The sequence below is a fragment of the Orycteropus afer genome, unplaced genomic scaffold (assembly GCF_000298275.1).
Source record: "Orycteropus afer afer isolate SDZICR_OR568_19922 unplaced genomic scaffold, OryAfe1.0 scaffold00085, whole genome shotgun sequence".
Taxonomy (NCBI): domain Eukaryota; kingdom Metazoa; phylum Chordata; class Mammalia; order Tubulidentata; family Orycteropodidae; genus Orycteropus; species Orycteropus afer.
Genome location: NW_006921672.1, coordinates 8886955 through 8907695, shown reverse-complemented (window position 1 = coordinate 8907695; position 20741 = coordinate 8886955). Strand labels below are relative to the sequence as shown.

The window sequence follows — 20741 nt, the reverse complement described above, 5'->3', positions numbered from 1 at the left end:
TATTTCAAGTACCAGTAGGGTCCCCCGTGATGGACAAGTCAGAACAGAGCTTCCAGACCAAGACAGACTAGGAAGAAAGGCCTGGTGACCTACTTCTAAGAATGAGCCAGTGAAAACCAATGGACCACAACTGAGACACAGAAAACTTAATTAACTTGCTCAAAGTCACATGTTAGTAACTTTAGTTACTGGTTAATACTTGTGCCAGGATGCAAATCCAGGCCATCTGGCTCCAGAATCCCAGAATCATTCTAATGAGTGATACATACACCTTCGTTTGAGGGCAAGGGAGGTAGGGGGTCATCTACAGAACTTACTCAGTCCCACCTCCCACCTCTTTCAGGTCCTGGGAGCTCCTGCCTGGCAAGTGATATGTCTGGAATGTAAGTGAAGTTGGTTGGAGGCCAGAGGTATACTACGGGGGTCCTCATCCTCACCATGTCACAGGTGATGTCCAGCCCCCTGCTGGCAGGAGCCCATGCAGTCTGTTTGGCTCCCCACCAGGAACCCAGCAGAGCCCTGCACTCAGCACCCAACCCTAGCCTGCCACCCCAGTGTCCTTACTATACCACGGAAGGTTGGGGAGCCCAGGCCCTGATGGCCCCCATGCCCTGCAAGGGGCCCTCCAGCAGGCCCCAGCAGGCCCCACAGGTTGGGGCCAATGCCAGCTGCCTCCTGCAGTCCCCCACTGAGCAGACCTCAGGGGCTCCAGAGAATCGTGCCTCCTACATTGACTTCTCACTGGAGAGCCTCAACCAGATGATCCTGGAACTGGACCCCACTTTCCAGCTGCTCCCACCTGGGGTTAGTGGCGCCTGGGCCGAGCCTGCCCAGAGCACAACCTTGAGCAAAAAGAAGGAGGAGCCCGAAGCCTTGGGTAAGGACCTGGGGCACCATGCCAGGAGGGGTCTTGAGAACCAGACCTCACAAGGAAGAAAGACTTTCCTATGGACTCAGCTGAGCAGGGCACACTGTCCTGTTGGGAGGTGCTGGGCAGCCCTAAAAGTTACTTAACTTGTCTGTTTTTTCTGCTATAAAACAGGGATAAATGCCAGGTTCCTTCACTAGCCAATTCTATTTGGTTCCTGAATTTGGAAAGTGATGAATAATTGCTTTATAGGATTTTTATGAGAGTTTAAATAAGCTAATTCATATAAGTATTTTGTACAATGCCATGCATATAAGTAGGGAGCTCTGGTAGCATAGTGGCTAAAGCACTTGACTGCTCATCAGAAGGCTGGCGGTTCAAACCCACCAGCCACTCCTCGGAAGGAAGGTTGGGCAATCCTACTTCCGTAGTGATACTGCCTTGGAAACCCAAGGAGGGGTCGCTATGAGTCAGGGTCGACTCGACAGCAAACAACATGCATATAAGTAAGGGCTTAATAAATGGGAGGCCCTGAATTCCACTGCTCTGTGGTATCTCTAGGTCCTAATCCCTGAAATTTTTATAGGATTTCTGTCTGGGCCCCTGGTCCTGTTTAGTGGAGTATCTATCTGGGGAGGTCCAAGCTGGAAGTAGTAGGGTTGGAGAGACACAGAATTCAGTCTTTTTAGGACAGGAATTCTGTTGTACCCAAGAAGTGGTATACTATTAAATGTCTAACTACTGGTTCTCTTTGGGAGAGTAGAGTTAGGGGTGGTAGAGAAGCCCTGATCTGAAGTGTTTGCCAATGTCCATGGTGTAAATTTTCACCACAGCTGATTTTAGGCCACCAACATTATGTCATTGAACACAGAGTTGGGAAGAGATGCACTATAGCAGGCCATTGTATAGTATTTCTACCATACATATACAGTAGACATAAATTACTTCAAGAGCAGAGATGTGGTAAAATAATTGGGATGTGATGAGTTTCAAGTATTTATTACTTTTGTTTGAATATAAGTTATTTAGTTGTAAGGTTATATAAACTTAATAATGGCTGAACTTAACCACCAACTGGACAAAATCCCAACAATTTAACTAACAATTGGCCCTTGAAAGCTGGTACAAGCCTGTTCCAACCACCGCATCCAAGGGAATCCAAGAATCCTTCCATCTGGCTTCAGTTTGCCAAACAAATAATTTCAAGTCTATTCTGAGGATGAGGGTCAAGGAACAGCAGCCCCATTAAACCAAATCCCACTGCCACCAAGTCGATTCCAACTCATAGTGACCCTCATTGGGTTTCCAAGGCTATAAATCTTTATGGAAGTAGATTGCCTCATCTTCCTTCTGTGGAGCAACTGATGGGTTTGAACCATAGACTTTCTGGTTAGCAGCCAAATGTCTTATCCACTACGCCACCAGAGCTCCTTTAGCAGCCTCATCAGACAATGCTAAAGACTGAGGCCTCCAAGGCCAGATTGCCAAATGTACTAGGCATGTTACAGCTAGTGGAACCTTCAATTCACAAATCCACCCTCGTGGGATAGATGTTTTTATCCTCATTTCACAGATGAAAAAACTGAGGTTGGAGTCAGGCAGACCTTCCACAGCTACTCACTTAACTTCGTGTCTCCAATTCCTCATCTGTAAAATAAAGTTAATAAGAGTCTTCACCTCAGAGGGTGTTGCACAGAATTATAAGTAATAATGTTGGTTGGCTGCTTATCATAAGTCCTGGCATGTTGTAAGTCATTATACATGGTGGCTGTTTTTATTAAGCATTGGGGTTGAGTTTAGGACCAGCTTCAGGGTAGGTTTGGGCTCGGGGGTGGAGGTGAGTCCAGCACCCAGGTCCTCTGGCGCCCAGGCGTACTCCCACCTCCTCCCACCTTGGGTTGCCTGCCAGGCCTACTGAAGGAACCACCTCCATCCTTCAAGAGCCCTTCCTGTTTCTGAAGGCCAGTTATGGGCACGTCACTGCAGGGAATGTCTGGGGCCTAATTACCGTTGGCAGGAGCAAACCCAGCACTTTCATGTTCATCCCCCAAGGCAGGGGTTTCATGCACTCAAGGTCAGCTGGGACCAGACCATTCTCTGTGGTAGAGGGTGCCTAGGGTGGAAGGTGAGGGCAACCCAGCCCTTCCTTCAAGGGCAGATGGGCAGTGGTCTGTGTTCTCAGATCCCCTGGGCACAACCTACATTGTAAGGACATGTCCACCAACTCTAAGGAAGCAAGGAGTATGATAGGGGTGGCAGTGGTCAGAGAGTCCTAAGGAAGCTACCCAGCTCTACCCTAGTCCCTTATAGTCTCTCCTATAACTTCCACCTGGTCACCTCCAGTGCTGGAAGCTCACTACCTCCTGAGACAGCCCAGCCAGTTAGATCCCTGTTAGGAAGCTCTCCCCTATGATTATGAAGGGGCACTTACTGATCTTTGTATCTGCTGTACCTTTTCTCACACAACTCAGCCTCCCAAAACCTGCTCCACAAGCCATTGCTCCTGGTGACAAAGTTCCCACCAGCCATGCAGTATAACTAATTCTGGGCACCGTGGTGAGTTTTCATATTGCTAAACATACCCAAGAGTCCCTGGATAGTGCAAACGGTGAAACACTCATTTATTAGCTGAAAAGTTGGCATTTCAAACCCACCCAGAGGCACCTTGGAAGAAGACAGACCTGGTGATCTGCTTCCAAAAGGTCACAGCCCTGAAAACCCTGTGGAGTAGTTCTACTCGTGCTCCCCATGAGTCACCATGAGTGGGAATCGACTAACTACCTTGTGATAGTGGTAACCTCACTTACAGGTGAGAAACAGAGACTTGGAGAAAGTAATGGATGGTCCATGCTTACACAGCTAGTGAGTGGGTAGGGCCAGGCCTCGAATCTGGACCATCAGTCTGCAAAATCCAGGCAAAATCATCTACCTCTCTTCCTTGGAGCTAATTTCCTGCCCTCTCAGTCTTCACAAAGTAGATCTCTTTGGAGGCAGCCAGAGGCCCCTTCTGTTGAGCCTCAACCTGCCCAGTGCTCGTGAACCTTCCCCTGGGTTCCAAGCCCCTGCCCTGCCCTCTTGCTTGCTTTCCTTAGACTGTAGACTCTAGTGGTCCCTATCCCACAGGGAACATGGCTCCTAGAAGCAAATGCTTTGTTCCTTTCTTTATCTCCATTCCATCTTTGGAACAGGCCTCCACATTTCTTTTTCCAGCAATAGCTGTCAGGCAAGGCTTTTTGCCAATCCAAAATGAAGGGTGTTTAATGACTGTCTCCCTGCCCCCCCAACCCCCCACCCACCCACCTGCCTGGCCTGGTGCTGGTGCCTGCATCCACTCAGGACTGCTCAGACTTGCCTTACAGGCCTGTAAACAGCAGCTGCACCCAGGTGATGGGGTGGGGGCCTACACCTCCCCCAGCCACATCCATCTCAGGACAGCCCAAGGAGGTGACTCACAGCACCGGGACTCTGCCCTTCCCCATGCTGCCCTGCTCCATCATAGGTGGGTCTGTGGATAACCCAGTGAGAAGGGGGCCCAGAGCTTCACCAGGCTGAAAGACAGCCCCGCCTCCACACATACCTAGAGCAGCAAACCATGTTACAGAACAAGAAGAAAGAGCCAAGTCCCCAAACAGAACACAGAAGCAGAGTCACGTGCCTCCATTCCCTGGCTGTGTGACATTGGATAACTCACTTAACCTCTGAGCCTTCATTTCTTATGTTCTATGGGAATTAATTCAGAAGGAACATTGGGCAATCTACTTCTATAGTGATACCACCTCAGAAACCCAAGGAGGGTTCACTATGAGTTGGATCCAACTTGACAGCAGTGGATTTGGTTTTTTTCAATGGGAATTAATAACATTTCCTACTTCAATAGAGTTATCGTGAGGATTAAATGAGCTAATAGAAGAAACATGTTAGGGATATTGCTGGCATGTTTCATTTAACAAACACCAGCCTTTATTAAAAATTATTATATTTAAAATGAGAATGATAATGAAAATATCACCTAGTAAGATTAGCCACTTAGCACAATGCCAGTTACATGATGGGGGTCTCAATACGTGTTAGCTCCATGCCCACTTTTCTCTGAGCCTTACTTTCCTTCTCTGTCAAAGCAATGCCTGCCCTGCCTGATGTAAGCTTCAAGGGAACAGTGAATGCAAACCCTATAAAGTGCTATAAAAACAGAAGTGGTGCTTGCCAGCCTTCCAGAAGAATCCACTCCAAATCCACTCCACTTCCAAGAGCTTTTCTCCCCCAGAGCCCACAATACACTGCCCCAAATATTCTCCTCTCGCCCTCATCCTCCTAAGCAGAAGGAACCCCACCTGAGCCAGAAAGAGTGCTCCGTTTGGCCAACACTGCCCCAGAAAGGCAGGCAGGCATGACAGCTCCTGGAAGCTCACCACGGGTCAGACTCCAGGCTCCATTCATCATTATTTATAACCCTCCACAACCTTGGGAAGTTGGTTTTAGATCCCTGCTTTGCAGGTGAGGAAACTGAAGCTCAGATAGAGAAGTAAGGGAAGTTACCCGATGCCTCTGGGCTGGAAAGTGGCAAAGCCAAGGCTCAAACCCAGGTTTGTCAACTGCAAAACCAAGACTTTTCCTCCACCCGCTCGCTGGAGCAGCAAGCCCAGGTCAGCCTGCCAGCACCCCCTGGACTGATGTAATCCACTGCCACCCCCCACCCCAGTCCAAGCAGGCTCAGACAGAGGCAGTATCCGTAAGCAGGGCCATAAGGCCCTACCCAAGTGCGAGCTGGGGCAGGCTGGGGCTCCAGTCATGGCAGAGGGAGGGGTACGGTGCATGCATGTGCCAGAGGCCAGGGGGGGTGGGAGGTGGGCGGACAGGAGTTGAGGGTGCAGCTTTTTGCTGCTCTGCCCTAGTTTCCAACTTTAGGAAGCCAGAGGCAGGACTTATAACCCTCTAGAAGGGAGCAGCTCAGGGACTCCCACCACTTTTGCTGGAACAGCACCGAGGACAACTCCCTCCTCCAGGTTGGGAGGAGGGATGTCTGTCTATCTTCACCATGGGAAGAACCACAGGGTACCCTACTCCAGGGATGACCTCTGGAGAAGGAATAGGGTCTTGGAAGCACAAGGGTGCTGAGGGAATGGGGAATGGAAAAAGCCCAGGAGTGAGAGCCAGCAGCCTAGGGCGTGTTTGCTAACTATTCCTCTCAACCTGCTCTGAGTGTGGCCTTGAGAGGCCCACAGCTGAATTCAGCTCAAGCCCAGCCCTCAGGGAACTCTCACCCTAAATCTGAGCTTGTCAAACTTTAAGGGGCAGCCAGATCCCCCGGGGGGTCTGGCTAAAAAAGCAGATTCTGACTCAGTTGCCTGAGATTCTGCTTGTCCCACCAGCTCCCCGCGAAGGTGCTACGGGCTATGGGCCACAGTAGTGAGGCTCTAACGCAGTGGTTCCCCATCTTGACTGCTTATTGGAATCACCTAAACTAAGCAAATAAACGAAAATAAAACATTGAGGCCTGGGTCTGCCCTCCTGAGGTTCTGATTTAATTGGCACTGGGCGTAATCTGGGCACTGGGAGTTTTAAAAGCCCCTCAGATGATTCTAGTCTCCTGTCAAGGTTGAGGGCCCCTGTCTTCATGGGAGGAACAGGCATATAAACTGTTCTCATGCCCTGAGCAATAGAGAGAAGCATCACAAGATGTTACTGGCATATGTTACTCCATTAAAAAGTCATTTTGACCTAGAGAGTGGGACACAGATGAAGGAGAGGGTCGTCTCCATTATTAAGCACCTACTGTGTGCCAGGCACAGTGCTGTGCTGCTTACATTAGTATCATCTCATCCTTACTCTAAGACCAAGAGCCTGTGAATCGTCACCCCATTTTACAGGTATGGAAACTGAGGCTCTAGGAAGCAAAGTCATTTGGCCAAACACTCTCAAACAGTGAGTAACAGAGCCTGAGACCCAGGTGCATCTGACTCCAAGGCCTGTGCTCATTCCACTGCATCTCCCCATGCAAGGAAGGACAAAGAGGGGGACGTGGGGACTGAGCCCTGAAAATAGAGCTGGGTGCTAATCCTTGTTCCAGCAAGCTATTCTTTTGATTCTTTTCCTTATCTGTATAAAGGAGGGATCAGATGGTCCTGAGGATGCTTCCAGCTTCTGTCAGTTCAGAATCCCAGGTTCTGTTTCTTTCTCCCAAAGATATAAAGTACATCGAGGTGACCTCCACCAGATCAAGGTGCCATGATGGCTCCCAGCGCTGCTCCAGCCCGTCCATCACCCCGCCCTCCAGCTCCCCTCACAGCAGTGGCCTTCTCCTTTCCAAAGATGTTCCTCGAGAGACTCGAAGCAGCAGTGAGAGCCTCATCTTCTCTGGGAACCAGAGGAGGGGGCACCAGCACCCCTTTTCCCCCTCTGGGGTTCTTTCCCCTCATCCCCCACATTCCCCTAGCGTCTCCATTCCATGCATGGGGAACAAGGCCTTGGGCTCCCAGGGCTCAGGCTCCTCGCTGGTGGCTTCTCCAGGCTTAGAGAAGGGGCTGGGAGGCTTGATCCCACAGCGGAGCAGCAGAGTCTCTGTCCTGTCAGCCAGCCCTGCGTCTGATGTCAGCTACTTGTTTGGAAGGTAGGTCACTCCAAACTGTAACTTCTGGCATTGCCCCCTGTTGTATACACACACATACACACACACCCTAAAATCATAGAGGGGAACCAAAATCTAGTGAGCCCAAAAACAAAAGGAGTGAACGTTCCCTTCGTAAAAGGCATAACAGCCATTTGGATCTCAAGCTTTCCTTAGGAATTCAGAATAGGATTCAATATACAAAAGTCTTAACACCTATCTCTTTGGGAAAAAGAGTCAATGCTTTAATGAGTCCTACCTGTATCTCTTCCAACCCACATAGCTCTTCTCTTTAAGAAAAAAAGAAAACTCCAGAACACAGGAAGTGAATAGAATTTTAGGGCCTGAGAGGAACCATTTAGGAATGAACAAAACCCTTTGTTGCTGGCAAAATTTAGCAGTGGAAAGGAGGGCCTGCCCAAGCATTGCGTAAGTTGTCCCAGCTCAGTTCTGTACAAGGAGCTCTGGTAGCATAGTACCTAAGGTATTTGACTGCTAACCAGAAGGCTGGCAGTTCAAACCCATCAGCCACTCCTTAGAAGGAAGATTGGGCAATCTACTTCCATAGTGATACTGCCTTGGAAACCCAAGGAGGGGTTGCTATGAGTGGGATCTTACACAACCGCAGTGAGTTTGGTTTAGTTCTCTGCAAGCCTCTTACAACAGAAACATGCACCCACCTCCATCCTGTCCCAGAAGACCAATTCATAGGACCTCTGCCCCTTCAATCCAAAGCCACTGTGCCAAGGCAGTCCCTGGCAAGGAGACAGGTGATTCCACAGCCATGTCCATTGGCATGGGTTCCTGGACTCAGGGAAAAGTCTGGCTGGATGTAGGAGCTAACCTTCTCTCCTCTAGCTGGGGAATTCCTCCTACACCAGCCATGGACATGGTCCAGCCCAGGTCCAGGTCCAGGTCCAGCCTGTCTACAGCCTTTAGGAGTAGGGAGCAGATGGGGAGAAACTGGAAGGACAGCTCCATCAGAACTGCCTAACTAGGAAAGCAGAGAGACTCAGATCCAGACTAAGCCCACCTGGCCCACAGGGGGCAACACACTGACTACTTTAAACAGCCAAAGACCCTACTGTCCAGGGACATTTCTGTATCTTTCAGCATCCTTGGGGATCTGGAGGACATGCCCTTTACTCTGGTCTATGGGGAGTGGGATACACAGTGCTCTATTTGTTCAAGACCATGGGCACTCAAGTCACCAGATTCCAGAGCCTGGCTCTGTCTTCTGACTATCTGTGCATACCTGACATCCTAACACCCTAACTGGCATTCTCTCCTCCTGCAGCAGCCAATCCCTCCTCTACTCCAGTATCTCCAGCCATCAGTCATCTTCTAGATCCTTGGAAAGCCCAACTAGCTCCTCTTCCAGCCTCCACAGCCTTGGCCCAGCATCCCTATGTATGAGACCCAGTGACTTCCCTGTTCCCAGCAACCCCACCCCAAGTGTGGGTCAGCCCAGAGCAACCCACTCCCCACCACTAGCCAAGGAACATGCCAACAGCTGCCCCCCATCCATCACCAACTCCATGGTGGACATACCTATTGTACTGATCAACGGCTGCCCAGAACCAGGGTCTTCCCCACCCCAGTGGACCCTGGCACATCAGAGCTTTGTCCGACCTGTGGCTGCTTCTCCCAGCAACCATTATCCAGTCACCGGGAACCACAACCAGACCCTGCCAGATGCCTCCCTCACCACATCCCAGGAAGGTATGTTGGAAGCCAATACCTCAAGTATTGTAAGGCTTAGGTAAGGGGAATAGGCAAAACACGGGTAGGTTTCTACAATAGTCAGTCAATACATTTATTGAGTACCTACTTTGTGTCATGCCATACCAGGTAGTGGGGACACATAGATGGACACAGTCTAAAAAGAGAGACAGTGACCAATAATTGCTATAGAGTAGGATAAACCCAGAGTTAAAGAGATGTTCTAGGTCTTATGGGGCCACAGAGGAAGTAGTGAGTCTTGCAGCCTGGGGAACTAGGAAGAAGGCTCCTCAGGGGAAGTGATACTAGAGCTGGGACAGAGTGGGACAGAGGAGAGGAAGGACATTCCCTGCAGAGGGAAGAGTGAGTCCTCAGTCGCAAAGGTGTGGAAATACATGGTGCATTTAGGAAATGACTGGAATGTTGGGTGTGAAGTGAGGCCATCGGAGTAATCTGGGGCCATATTGTGAAAGGCCTTGGACGCCAAGCTGAAGAGTGAATTTTACCCTTTAGGCAATGGAAAATCTCAAACCGGGGAGTGGTGGGGTAGTGCTACGTGTCCAAAGAGTGCTCCGGCAGCTACAGAGCCAATGGATTGCAGGAGCCCTGGCCTGGATAGGGAGGGCAGTTTTTATTTGGTTCTGTGTGGTTTTGGACCCATCACAAAGGGGTCCAAACAAGCCATAATGGGGGCCTGAACTGGCAGGGTAGTGGGGGTGGAGGGAGAAGACAGAGCCAGGAGAGCTGCAGGGTGCAGAAGCAGCCGGCTTGATGACTCACCCAAGGAGAGGGAGAGGCAATCACAACTCTGACGTGCATAGATGACGAGAACTCAGGCGGGGGCGGACGGGATAATGGAGACAATGCATTCCAGCTCAGACAGCTAAAACCACAAAACAGCAAACACCCTCCTCCCCAGGGTCTGTGACTACGGGCATCCGAAAAGAACAACATCAACCAGAACCCAGAGCAGTAAACACGAAGACTAAGGCTTAGCACCCACTGGGTCCACATCTCTCACGAGGAGGGCACTGTCCCTGCCCCCACCTCCATCCTGAGGCTTCTCAGCCCTTACTGGGTTGTGACACTGACGAGCCATAGCACTCACAAGATGCCATCACCCTTGCCCACCACCCTCTCCCACTCAAGAAGCCATGTCATTGTAAAGCAAGAGAAAATGACATGACAAGGATGCCTTTGGATCTGCTTTGATCATTTCCTGAGGACAACTCATTTGCAGATCTTAGTACACATTTTACATTACTGTTACTCAATTGGCCACAACACACTCTTTCAAGATGCCAAAATGAAGAACCACTGCTCTCTGCAGTGGGGACCCAGGAAATGGAGCATTTTCACATCTCAAAGAGCACATTCCTTTAACCCAGTGATTTTTCCTACCCTGGTTTGGTGATGTCCCAGGATATCATTCGTTATACTCTGGGATATTACAAAATTCTACAAAATGCTCTCAAAACAAAATCCATTTTCATTTCATAAGACTCTGGAGTATTAAGACCTTCAGAAGTTATTTAGTCCAATCCCCTCTGGGGTTCAGGAGGAGTCCCTGGGGTGCAAATAGTTCGTGTACTCTGCTACTAACTGGAAGGTTGAAGGTTTGAGTCCACTAGTGGTGTCTCTGAAGAAAGGCCTGGCAATCTACCTCCAAAAGTCAGCCATTGAAAATCCTGTGGCGAACAGTTCAACTCTGACACACATGGGGTTGCTATGAGTCGGAGTCAATGGCACCTGGTTTGGTTGGGCTTTAGGTTTGGGGGCTTCAGGAGCTGAAACTATTATCCCAAATCAGAGAGTCGAGTCAAGCTTCCTGTCTCCTGACTCCCGAGCTCTTGCCTGGGTCTTCTGTTTTCCTTTCCTTCACCTTTATGTTTTCATTTTTTTATTCCAAACTGAATATGCCCTATAAGGAATTCTTGGGACTATTAAGGGTGAGGTGAGTGTGAAATCAAGCAAATGATGGGTCAGAGAATCCCTTACATCAGTCCCTACCAGGCAACATTAGATTTGAGAACCAGTTTCTCATTCACAGATGTTTCACCTTCAGTATCCGGTTTTGATCCATTACCAAGCATACAGGGGGACTCCTAAATCCTAGATGCACCAAGCCCTGAAATCCTTCTGTTTGATTTTGTTTCTCGTAGGTAGTTTGGAGATACAAGGGGGTTGAGGTGGAAAAGGTGGGTTGATGGGACCCCTGGACAGAGAAGGGGAGGGTTTCCAGCCTTCTCTGGTGGCCCACTTTCAACTACCCTCTGTCCAACCTACAGGGTCCCCCTTCTCTCTCTGTCTCTAGGTCCCTCCAGGGACATGCAGCCCACCATGAAGTTTGTGATGGACACATCAAAGTACTGGTTTAAGCCAAGCATCACCCGAGAGCAAGGTAAAAGGAAACACTGCATTTCAGGGGACAAGTGACCCAGGAATCAAGTGTGGGCTTTGTACTCAGCATCAGGCAGACCAGGCCTGGATCCTGGCTTCTAGAGAAGAGACTGGCAGGTGGGGGTGCAGGAGGGGAGATATCCTACTGACCTCCTCACCTGAAGAAATGGTAAGTTCAGTAAGAATGATGGAGATTAGACAGTAGAAAGGACTTCCTGAAAACAAATGGTGATTCTGTAACATTTGCTCCATGAAGACCCCATGGGGCTGGGGGATGGAGAGTATCCATATGGGACAGTGCTGTCTCTGACTCAAGGATTGTTCCAGCAATAGAGCTGCTGAGGAAGGAGGAGCCAGGGACTTTCGTTGTGAGGGACAGTTCCTCATACCGAGGCTCCTTTGGCCTTGCCTTGAAGGTACAAGAGGCCCCTGCATCTGCCCAGACCCGACCAGGTATGCGCCTGTCTGCTCACTCAAAGCCTCACTGAGGCAATGGCATGTGGTGGGTCCTAGTCCTGGCTCTGCTGCTGGCTCACTGGATGTGCACGAGCCAGTCTCTCAATGACTCCTGGGAGGAGGGTCCACCTCAGTGCTCTTCCAGTTGCCCTGCAACACTGAGGTCTGTGAGCCGCTCCCTTCCCAAGCCTGAACTGCCCCTGCTTTCTCAGGTCCCCCAAATCCCCTGCTCTGAACATAGGGATATTGCAGTAGTGGGAAGAGGGGGAGCAAGGTCCCAATCTCTCCCTAGGCTGCTCTCTTCTGAGGACTGATCTCTGTCCAGAATGGATTCATGGTGACAGGGCACAGTGAAGTAACAACACGTGTGTGATAGCTTATCACATGTATGTGAAATAGATTATATAGAGATAAACAGATTATCATGTGTGTAAAAGATAAGGGGACTATGAGTCAGAATCCACTCAATGGCAATGGGTTGGTTTGTTTTTGAGAGTTTGGTGAGAGGTTATCTCGTGTACATATGACATTATCATGTGTGTGTGATAGTTTATCACGTGTGTGATAGCTGATCACGTGCTTCCTATGATTACACACACTCATACACACTCAGTTATGGGGCATCCACCATGCACCAGGCAATGTGTGAGGCACCAGGGATACAGGAAAGAACTAAACGTAGATGCCTCCTCTTTGGGGAGATATAGATAACACAAGATTATAGGACAAGATACCTGAGTAATACAGTCCCTCACCGCAACCCCAGAGATTGTACCTCCCACTTTACAGATGATGTAACTGAGGCTCCAACCTTTAGTTAATGAGCCCCAAGAGCAGGAGGTGATGGAGTGAAGATAAAAAACCCAAGCTCCCATTCTTTACATTGCCTCCCTGTGTAAATAAGAAAGTGACCTCTGAGGCAGGATTGCTTATCAAGAAAGCCATGTCAGAGGCAATAAGTACAAAGAGAGGAAGAGCCTAGGGGTTGGTGAAGAGGATAAAGGGAGGAGCTGGGGGCTAATGATGCTTGGGATGAGGTGGGTAAAAACCAAACCCAACCCACTGCCATCGAGTCAATTCTAACTCATAGCGACCCCCATTTGGGTTTCTGAGGTGGTAAATCTTTAGGGAAGTAGATTTCCCAGTCTTCCTTCCACGTTGTAGCTGGTGAGTCTGAACCACCAACCTTCTGGTTAGCAGTCAGATGCTTTAGGGACTCTGATCAGACAGAAGAGTTGCAATTTGATCTAAACAGTAATCAGGAACCATCCCTGATGGCTCTTGAGACTAAAAGAAAGGTTTCCAAAAGGGAGAAGTATTGGACACAGAAGCCTTTGAGCAAAGGTGTTGGCTCCTCCTTTGTGGAAGGCCTTAAAGATAATCCCACCCCAGGCAGGGTGATGGACAAGATAACCTGGGGATGACCCCGAGAAAGAGAGTCAGAGAATGGGTAGGTCAGTGTTTGTTGAACTCTGGTCTCTGCATCTCCCATCTGCATCCACTCTTCTTTCTCTCTCCAGGTGAGGACAGCTGTGACCTTATCCGACACTTCCTCATCGAGTCTTCTGCCAAAGGGGTACATCTCAAAGGAGCAGATGAGGAGCCCTACTTTGGTGAGCTTCTCCAGCCTCCAGTCCCTCAGGGGGTAGCCCCTTCTGAGCTGTGGGGGTGGGCTTCAGAAGCCCTGCTTACACAGGGATACCTATTTCCTCACAGGGAGCCTCTCTGCCTTTGTGTACCAGCACTCCATCATGGCCCTGGCCCTGCCCTGCAAGCTCACCATCCCGCAGAGAGGTGAGCAACGTTGGCGTTTTGGGCCTGTTCTCACTGCAAAGGCTTAGTGATCACATCTCACCTTATTTGTGGATTATTTTAGTGTCATACTTAAAAGTGCATGCTCAGGAGTCCATCAGTATCTCCACTGACTAGCTATGAGGATCTGAGACTGTCTACCTCTCTGAGCCTCAGTTTCCTCATGTATAACATTGGGACAGTCACAACTGTACCCACTTACAGGATTGGTATGGAGATTAAATGAGGTTGCGCAGGTGAGGCTCTTAGCACAAGGCCTGGCATGGAGCAGTCATTGCATAAATACTAGTCTTCCTGGAGAAGATGAACTGAACATACATAAGCCCATTGGAAAGTGTCCCCCAACCACCACCAGGAGTCCCTGGGTGGGGTAAATGATTAAGCACTTGACTACCAATCTAAAGATTGAACCCACTCAGAGACACCTCAAAAAAATACCTAGCCATCTACTTCCAAAAGATCACAGCCACCGAAAACCCTGCAGAGTGCCATTCTACTCCAACCCACATGGGGTCGTCACGCATCAGAATCCACCTGATGACAACCAGTTTGCTTTTTTGCTTGGTTTTGTTTTTTTCCCAGGCCCAACATTTACAGTAAGTTCCAGGGTCGTGAACATCTGACTTACAGACAACTCATACTTGCACTCACTTTAATGTTATATAAATTTGTCCTCACTTTGAAAAGATTTGGGCGCTCTAGTGGTGTAGTGGTTAACACATTTGGCTGCTAACCAAGAGATACGCAGTTTAAACCCACCAGCTGCTCACCAACAGATGAGGGAGTCGGTTTCCTTAAAGATTCACAGCCTTGGAAACCCTGTTGGGATAGTTCTACTCTGTCCTAGAGGGTCGCTGGGAGTCAGAATCAACATGATGGCAGTGGGTTTGAAAAGATCAAGCCAACCCCTCCAAAACCAAAAACGAGACCTTTTGTCTTTGAGTCAATCGTCCTTGAGTTGATTTCCACTCGCAGCAAGCCTACAGGACAAGGACTGCCCCCACAGGATTCCAAGGCTATAAACCTTTACAGGAGCAGATGGCCACATCTTTCTACACAGAGTGGCTGGTGAGTTTGAACCGCTGATCTTTTGATTGGCAACTGAGCACTGTGCCACTAGGACTCCTTATGAACCAACCCCTTCTGGCAACAAATCTTCAACACAATCACACGTGTAGTTTTTAATTCACTGAAAACGTTTCCAGCCTTTTCTTGCTCTAAAGTAAGGCTAAGTGAGAACCATATGAACCTGTCCTGACCTACAAATTCGACTTAAAGACACACTTAGGAATGGAGCTCGTTTGTGACCAGGGAACTGCCTATACTGAGGGTCCTTCGCTCTTCCTTCTTGCCTCACTATAACGCAGTGAAGTAGATTTTGGTGTCGTCATTCCCATTTTACGGATAACAAAAAAAAAAAAACCTCCAGGTGTTAAGTAACTTGGCCAAAGGCACACGGCCAGTGTGTACCAGAGCCAAACTTGGATCCCAGGTCAGGCAGCCCAGCTGCTCCACAGATCGGAGTGTGCAGGAGAAGCAGGGAGGGCAGCACTCTGGACTCAAGAGCAGGGGGACTCCCTGTGGAATGATGTGGAAAGCCTCCCCCTGGGGTTGGGATGGGGTCCAAAACAAGTAAGGAGGTCAGGGCCCTATGAAGAGAAGGTCAGAGCTACAGTCAGGGTCCTGGAGGGGGGATCAAAAGGCTTGTACATAGGTGTTTGGGGAGAACAAAGTGGTACCTGTTTGCCTAATTACAATAATCACGGTCTCTCTGACAAGTTGCTCCCTGGAGGTGGGGGCAGAGGTGGGGGATGTTCAAAGGGATTAATAAGGCCCATTCCCATGAAAGGGGTCCACTCACTCTGCACCTGCCCCCGGGGGCCTGTTCTTTCTTTGCCTTGGTTCAGAACTGGGAGGTGGAGATGGGGCTCCGGACCTGTCTGCAGACAGCCTGACCTCCTGCCTGAAGAAATCTGCAGGTGAGTGGTTGAGGAGGTGCTGGGCATGACGGTGCCTCCAGGGACACCCCTCATTGCACACACAGCCTCACATGAAGGCCCATACGTGTTTCCCATTACAGCTTTATTTCTATATCTTTAGCAAGGTGCCAAAGGAGCCTTGGTGGAGCAGTGGTTAAAACATTCGGTCGCTAACCAAACTGTTGGTGGTTCAAAGCCACCAGCTGCTCCTGTAGGGGTGGGGGCGCTGGGGAGTAGGCAGCTTGCTTCTGTAAAGATTTACAGCCTTGCAAACACTATGGGGCAGTTCTACTCTGTCCTATGGGTCATTTTTAAGTCAGAATGGAGTCAATGGCAGTGGGTTAACAAGGTGCCACGTTCCTCCCTGTCCCTGTAAACCTGGAGATAAAAGGCTGCAGTCTGTGAGGACTTGGGGCAGGAAAGGAAGGGGTGGGTGAGGTTTACACTCCATCTTGCACACATATGGGAACACACTATGTGCTGGGGTCTTGCTGAGTCGAAGGCATCTGCCCTAGAGGTGGTCTCTGGGTCTGGGTCTTTGGTGGGGCTTCAGGTTGGAGTCCTGGGGGCTTCTTTCCTCCTGATACTCACAGGCTGGACCCAGATTGGCCCTTGTCTTAGTGACAGCTCCTACTCTGTACCCTGAACACAACGACCCCTCCCCCACCTCCTGTCTTCTCTCTCTGCTCTCAGCAATGAACCAGGGCCCCAGGGTGGAAGTCAGGGAGGCCAGCCATGGGTTTGGGCAGAAGGAGAGTTTGCCTGGACTACTCTCCTCACAGGACAACATCCCCCCCTTTGTACAACCCTGGAGGACCAGGGGCCAGGACAGTGCAAAGCAGCAGGCAACCCAAAGCCCTCTGGGGTTGGCCTCAAATTGCAGCCTTCTATTCACTACGTTCCTGTCTGGGATCTCAGAGTTGCCCCACAGGATTCCCAGAGAAGGCAGGCACCTTCTCCCAGCTCTGGGCAGAGGGAGGACCCCACCCACCCGTGGATTGTACCTCACAGGTTGCCATGCCCTGTACCTGAGCTCTGTGGGCGTGGAGACCCTGACTGGAGCCATGGCTGTGCAGAAGGCCATCACAACTGCCTTCGAGAGGGACGTCCTCCCCACACCCACTGTGGTCCACTTCAAAGTCACTGAGCAGGGCATCACCCTGACTGATGTCCAGAGAAAGTAAGGCCTTCTCTTGCCCTGGGGCTACAGGGCTGGAAGGGTGGATCTGGAGGAGGTGGCTGAGACAGCCAGGGATCAGTGATGAAGGTAGACTTTGGGGTCCTAGACCCAACTGGGTCAGTGATATACTGGGTGACTCCAACAAGTCCCCTGCCTTCTCTGGGCCTCACTCCAATGACCTCATGCTCAAGACCCCCTTCAACGTGACTGACGGAGAGGGGATCCAACAAGTATTCATTGAACACTGATGACATTTTCTAAGGCCACCCTGGCTGACCACAGGGACACAGAGTGGACTGAGATCCTCCTTCCCTGGTCTGGGTACTTTATAGGGAGGAATAAGAGGTGACTGGAAATACTTCCTATCCTCAAAAGATTGAATCTGCAAGCCTTCTGGGATCAGCCTCAAATTATGATCCCCAACGCACTCCCTTCCTGCCTGGTGGCTCAAAGAGGAGCCCCACAGGATTCCTTCTGGTGAGGGCAGGGTGTAGAAAACCACAAGACACAGGACACAAGGCAGAAGTACTCCTAAGAGGACAGAAGCACAATGTGTGTCCCAGGACCCAGTGGCAAGAAGGGTCCTGGAAGGTTGAAAGGGGTCTAACAGGAAGGCTTCTTAGAGGACGGGGGCGTCTGAGCTTCAGGGGACTTCGAAAAAGTGGAGCTAGGACATGACATTGGAACATCCTCTCACCAGTGTCCCTTCTCTCCCACATCCTCCCAGGGTGTTTTTCCGGCGCCATTACCCCCTCACCACCCTCCGCTTCTGTGGCATGGACCCCGAGCAACGGAAGTAAGTTCAAGGCTGGGCCACTCAGAAAGCTGTTCAGGGCATAGCTGTCCTTGCCAGCTGTTCACCAAGCTTTCCTGCAGAAGGAGGGCTGGCTGTGGGTTTGGGGTCACAGAGAAAGCCTTGAACCCCAAGGGGTCAGGGACAACAAAATGAGGGCAGAGTGTGGCATGGTGGGGCAGGGATATATACTGCTGTTCCCTTCTGCCAGTCAGCCCACGTCCTACAGAGTGGAGAAAAGCCTCACTGCTCATTACTGTCTGCCTTCTTCTCCCTCAGGTGGCAGAAGTACTGCAAGCCCTCCTGGTAAGGCCTTCCCATCCACTCAGCCACCATAACATGAGTCCCTGTTGCAAGGCCCAACATGGAGAGGGAGTTAGAGGAGTGGGGAGACCTCATCCTGACCTTAGGGAGCATCTGGTTTTGATGGGGGAGGCACAAGCTCTGGTGCTCAGGGAGCCCCCGTTCTGATGGGGGGGGGGGGGACGGGACATGAGCTTGGAAATCCTTAGTTGCATACAGAAGGCATAGACTCTAACCTCAAGGAGCCTCATTCTGTAAGGATGCCCAGTCTAATGACAGTTAAGACATACCCTTGCCTTCAGGACACATCCACTGTGATGGGGGATAAATGGGTCCTGTCTTCAGGGAGCCCCCATTCGAAACAGAGGAACCAAGGTCTTGAACTCAGGGCTCTTCCAGGCTGACAGGGAGGCACCTATTTCCTTCAAAGAATACCATTCTAAGGAGGTGCTGGAGCCAGTGGGTGGGGGCGGGCAAGAAGGTCCTGCCCCTCACTCAGGTTGCCCTCTTCCACCAGGATCTTTGGGTTCGTGGCCAAGAGCCAGACAGAGGCACAGGAGAATGTGTGTCACCTCTTCGCGGAGTATGACGCGGTACAGCCAGCCTTGCAGGTCATTGGTCTGGTGAGTGCTCTGCTTCAGGACACAGAAAGGACATAAGAGTAGAGGGCTCCCCGGGTATCTTCCCAGGAGCACACCTCCACCCCAAACAAGGGCTTGTGGCCACACTTGCAGACCAATCTACTGAACTGGAAGAAGAGAGCAGCGTCAAATTGAAACCCTTGAACCCACTGTAACCTTCATGCAGACCTTCCTGGGCCTCTGTTTCCTCAAGTGTAAAAGGAGATCTGCTATTCTCCTCAGACTTTGGTGGGGATTTTTAACAAGCTCCCCCCAACCACTGCAGTGTTCTGAAGTACACTCACATCTGAGATCCCTGGATGAAAACAACCTCCAAGGACCCTCTGAGTCCCTCCACCTGGACACTTTACCAAGCAACACAAGAGTCTGCATCAAGCTTGACCTGTGACCTATGTCTGGGCAAACAGCAGGAACTGGGGTTGGGACTCATGGGGCCCCTGGCCCAAGGATGGAGTTGAGGACAGAATGAGGGCTGGGCTGACTCTGTTCTCTCTATCTGCTCTTTCCCCCACTTCCCAGGCAGCTTCTTAGGCAGCTTTTCCCAAGGCACAGTTGGATCCCCTCTGTCCGGGATTCCAGAAGCCAACCCAACTGTGGCTGTTGCGGCAGCTCAGCTAGGGGGAACTTGCCCCCACTATCAGAGACGACCCCACTGTCCTTGCAGTCTTGATGTCTAGCTCCCCAGCCCCTTACAAATGAGCATCAGGTCCGTCTTTTCTTTCAATTTCTTGCTAAACGATGTCCTACAGCGGGTATCACAGCTGCCCTAATGTTGCTTGTATAACCCACATCTGAGGGATGAGGCAGAGAGACCTGTTTTCTAGAGCAGATAAAAGGGTCACCTCTCTGTTCTTCCTCAGCTCTATTCTAGTGTTATGTCCCCTACCAAAACACACACACACACACACACAAATATGGTTCTGTGGCTTCAACTGGTCTTACAGCCACAGGGGGGCAGCAGAGAGTCAAGAATGCAAACAAGCGCCACCTCCCCCCCAAGAAACTTGGAGAAATTGGAGGTGTTTTCTGCCCCTAGCCTACCCCCAAGAAACTGGGACCATTTGTCTAGCAGGCCTGGCGTTCTAAGGAAACCACACCTGGGAGTGGAAGGGAAGGCTCAGGGAAGAAGCCTACTTTTGCTCTATAAGTAACAAGTGCCTGCCTCGTCCCAGCTGCAGGCCCTGCCATAGCATCATTATCTTTGGCCAAGATTGGGCCTGACAGGTTATAGTTTCAATCCAGGAAACCAAAGCTGGCTGGAGCAGCCCTGGGTTGGCGGCACAGGCTGAGAGCTCACCCAGTCTGTGGTCAGGCACTGCCCCCACCTCTAGGAGTCTGCAGGATGCTAGATGCTCAAGGTCACATTGCCCAGCCCCAGCCTGGGGGCTGGCAGAGAGCTGCCCATATACCCATGGGTGTTAGGTAATGCCCATCACAAAAAATAAAGTGCTTGTTTCTGCATAACTCTTGGTTCTGAAGCATTCAGAATTGTCCCCTTAGGGATGGAGGCCTGAACAGGTCCTGATTCAGCAGGTGGCAGCTGTCCCTCAGAGATCAGGTGTGCCACACTCCCTCCTCAACTCAGCAATTGGCTTCCACTCCATCAAAGATTGTTTAAAATACTCCCTGTCCCCCATGTGCTCAATACATACTTTTTTTTATATATATAACCTTTTCTTGCACCTGCCAGGAAAGCAGAAGTGTTGGGGTTTCCTCCCTGCCCCAGGGAGTGTGTACAGTACCCCTGGCAGGGTCACTGAGAAGGGTCTGAGAAATTCAAGGTCCCACTCAGCATCCCTGAATGGCAAGAAGAGGCAGGTGAAGAATGGTCAGGAAGAGGCCCTGAACCCATATGACCCCAAGCTACCAGCTTAGCCCTAGAGAACTAGACAGGGTGACTAGACTGGGTGAGCTCTCAGCCTGTCCCACCAACCCAGGGCTGCTCCAGTCAGCTTTGGTTTCCTGGATTGAAACTGTAACCTA

General features: G+C 50.5%; 1 protein-coding gene across 1 annotated transcript; it reads left to right on the top strand.

The window, feature by feature from the left end:
• Window positions 1-438: 438 nt before the first annotated feature.
• Window positions 439-18776, top strand: TNS4 (tensin 4). Its single transcript, XM_007942191.2, has 12 exons — window positions 439-877; window positions 7052-7475; window positions 8770-9194; window positions 11509-11595; window positions 11922-12047; window positions 13571-13663; window positions 13767-13844; window positions 15770-15841; window positions 16853-17021; window positions 17749-17817; window positions 18094-18120; window positions 18635-18776. The coding sequence occupies exons 1-12, from the start codon at window positions 439-441 to the stop codon at window positions 18774-18776; spliced, it is 2151 nt and encodes a 716-aa protein (XP_007940382.1).
• Window positions 18777-20741: the final 1965 nt, after the last annotated feature.

Bases quoted from the DNA above. Each gene is read 5' to 3' on its own strand.
- TNS4 (XM_007942191.2), top strand. From the start codon at position 439: ATGTCACAGGTGATGTCCAGCCCCCTGCTGGCAGGAGCCCATGCAGTC. The intron at 11,596-11,921 runs GTAAAAGGAAAC...GGATTGTTCCAG, and splicing joins AAGCATCACCCGAGAGCAAG to CAATAGAGCTGCTGAGGAAG. The intron at 17,022-17,748 runs GTAAGGCCTTCT...ACATCCTCCCAG, and splicing joins CTGACTGATGTCCAGAGAAA to GGTGTTTTTCCGGCGCCATT.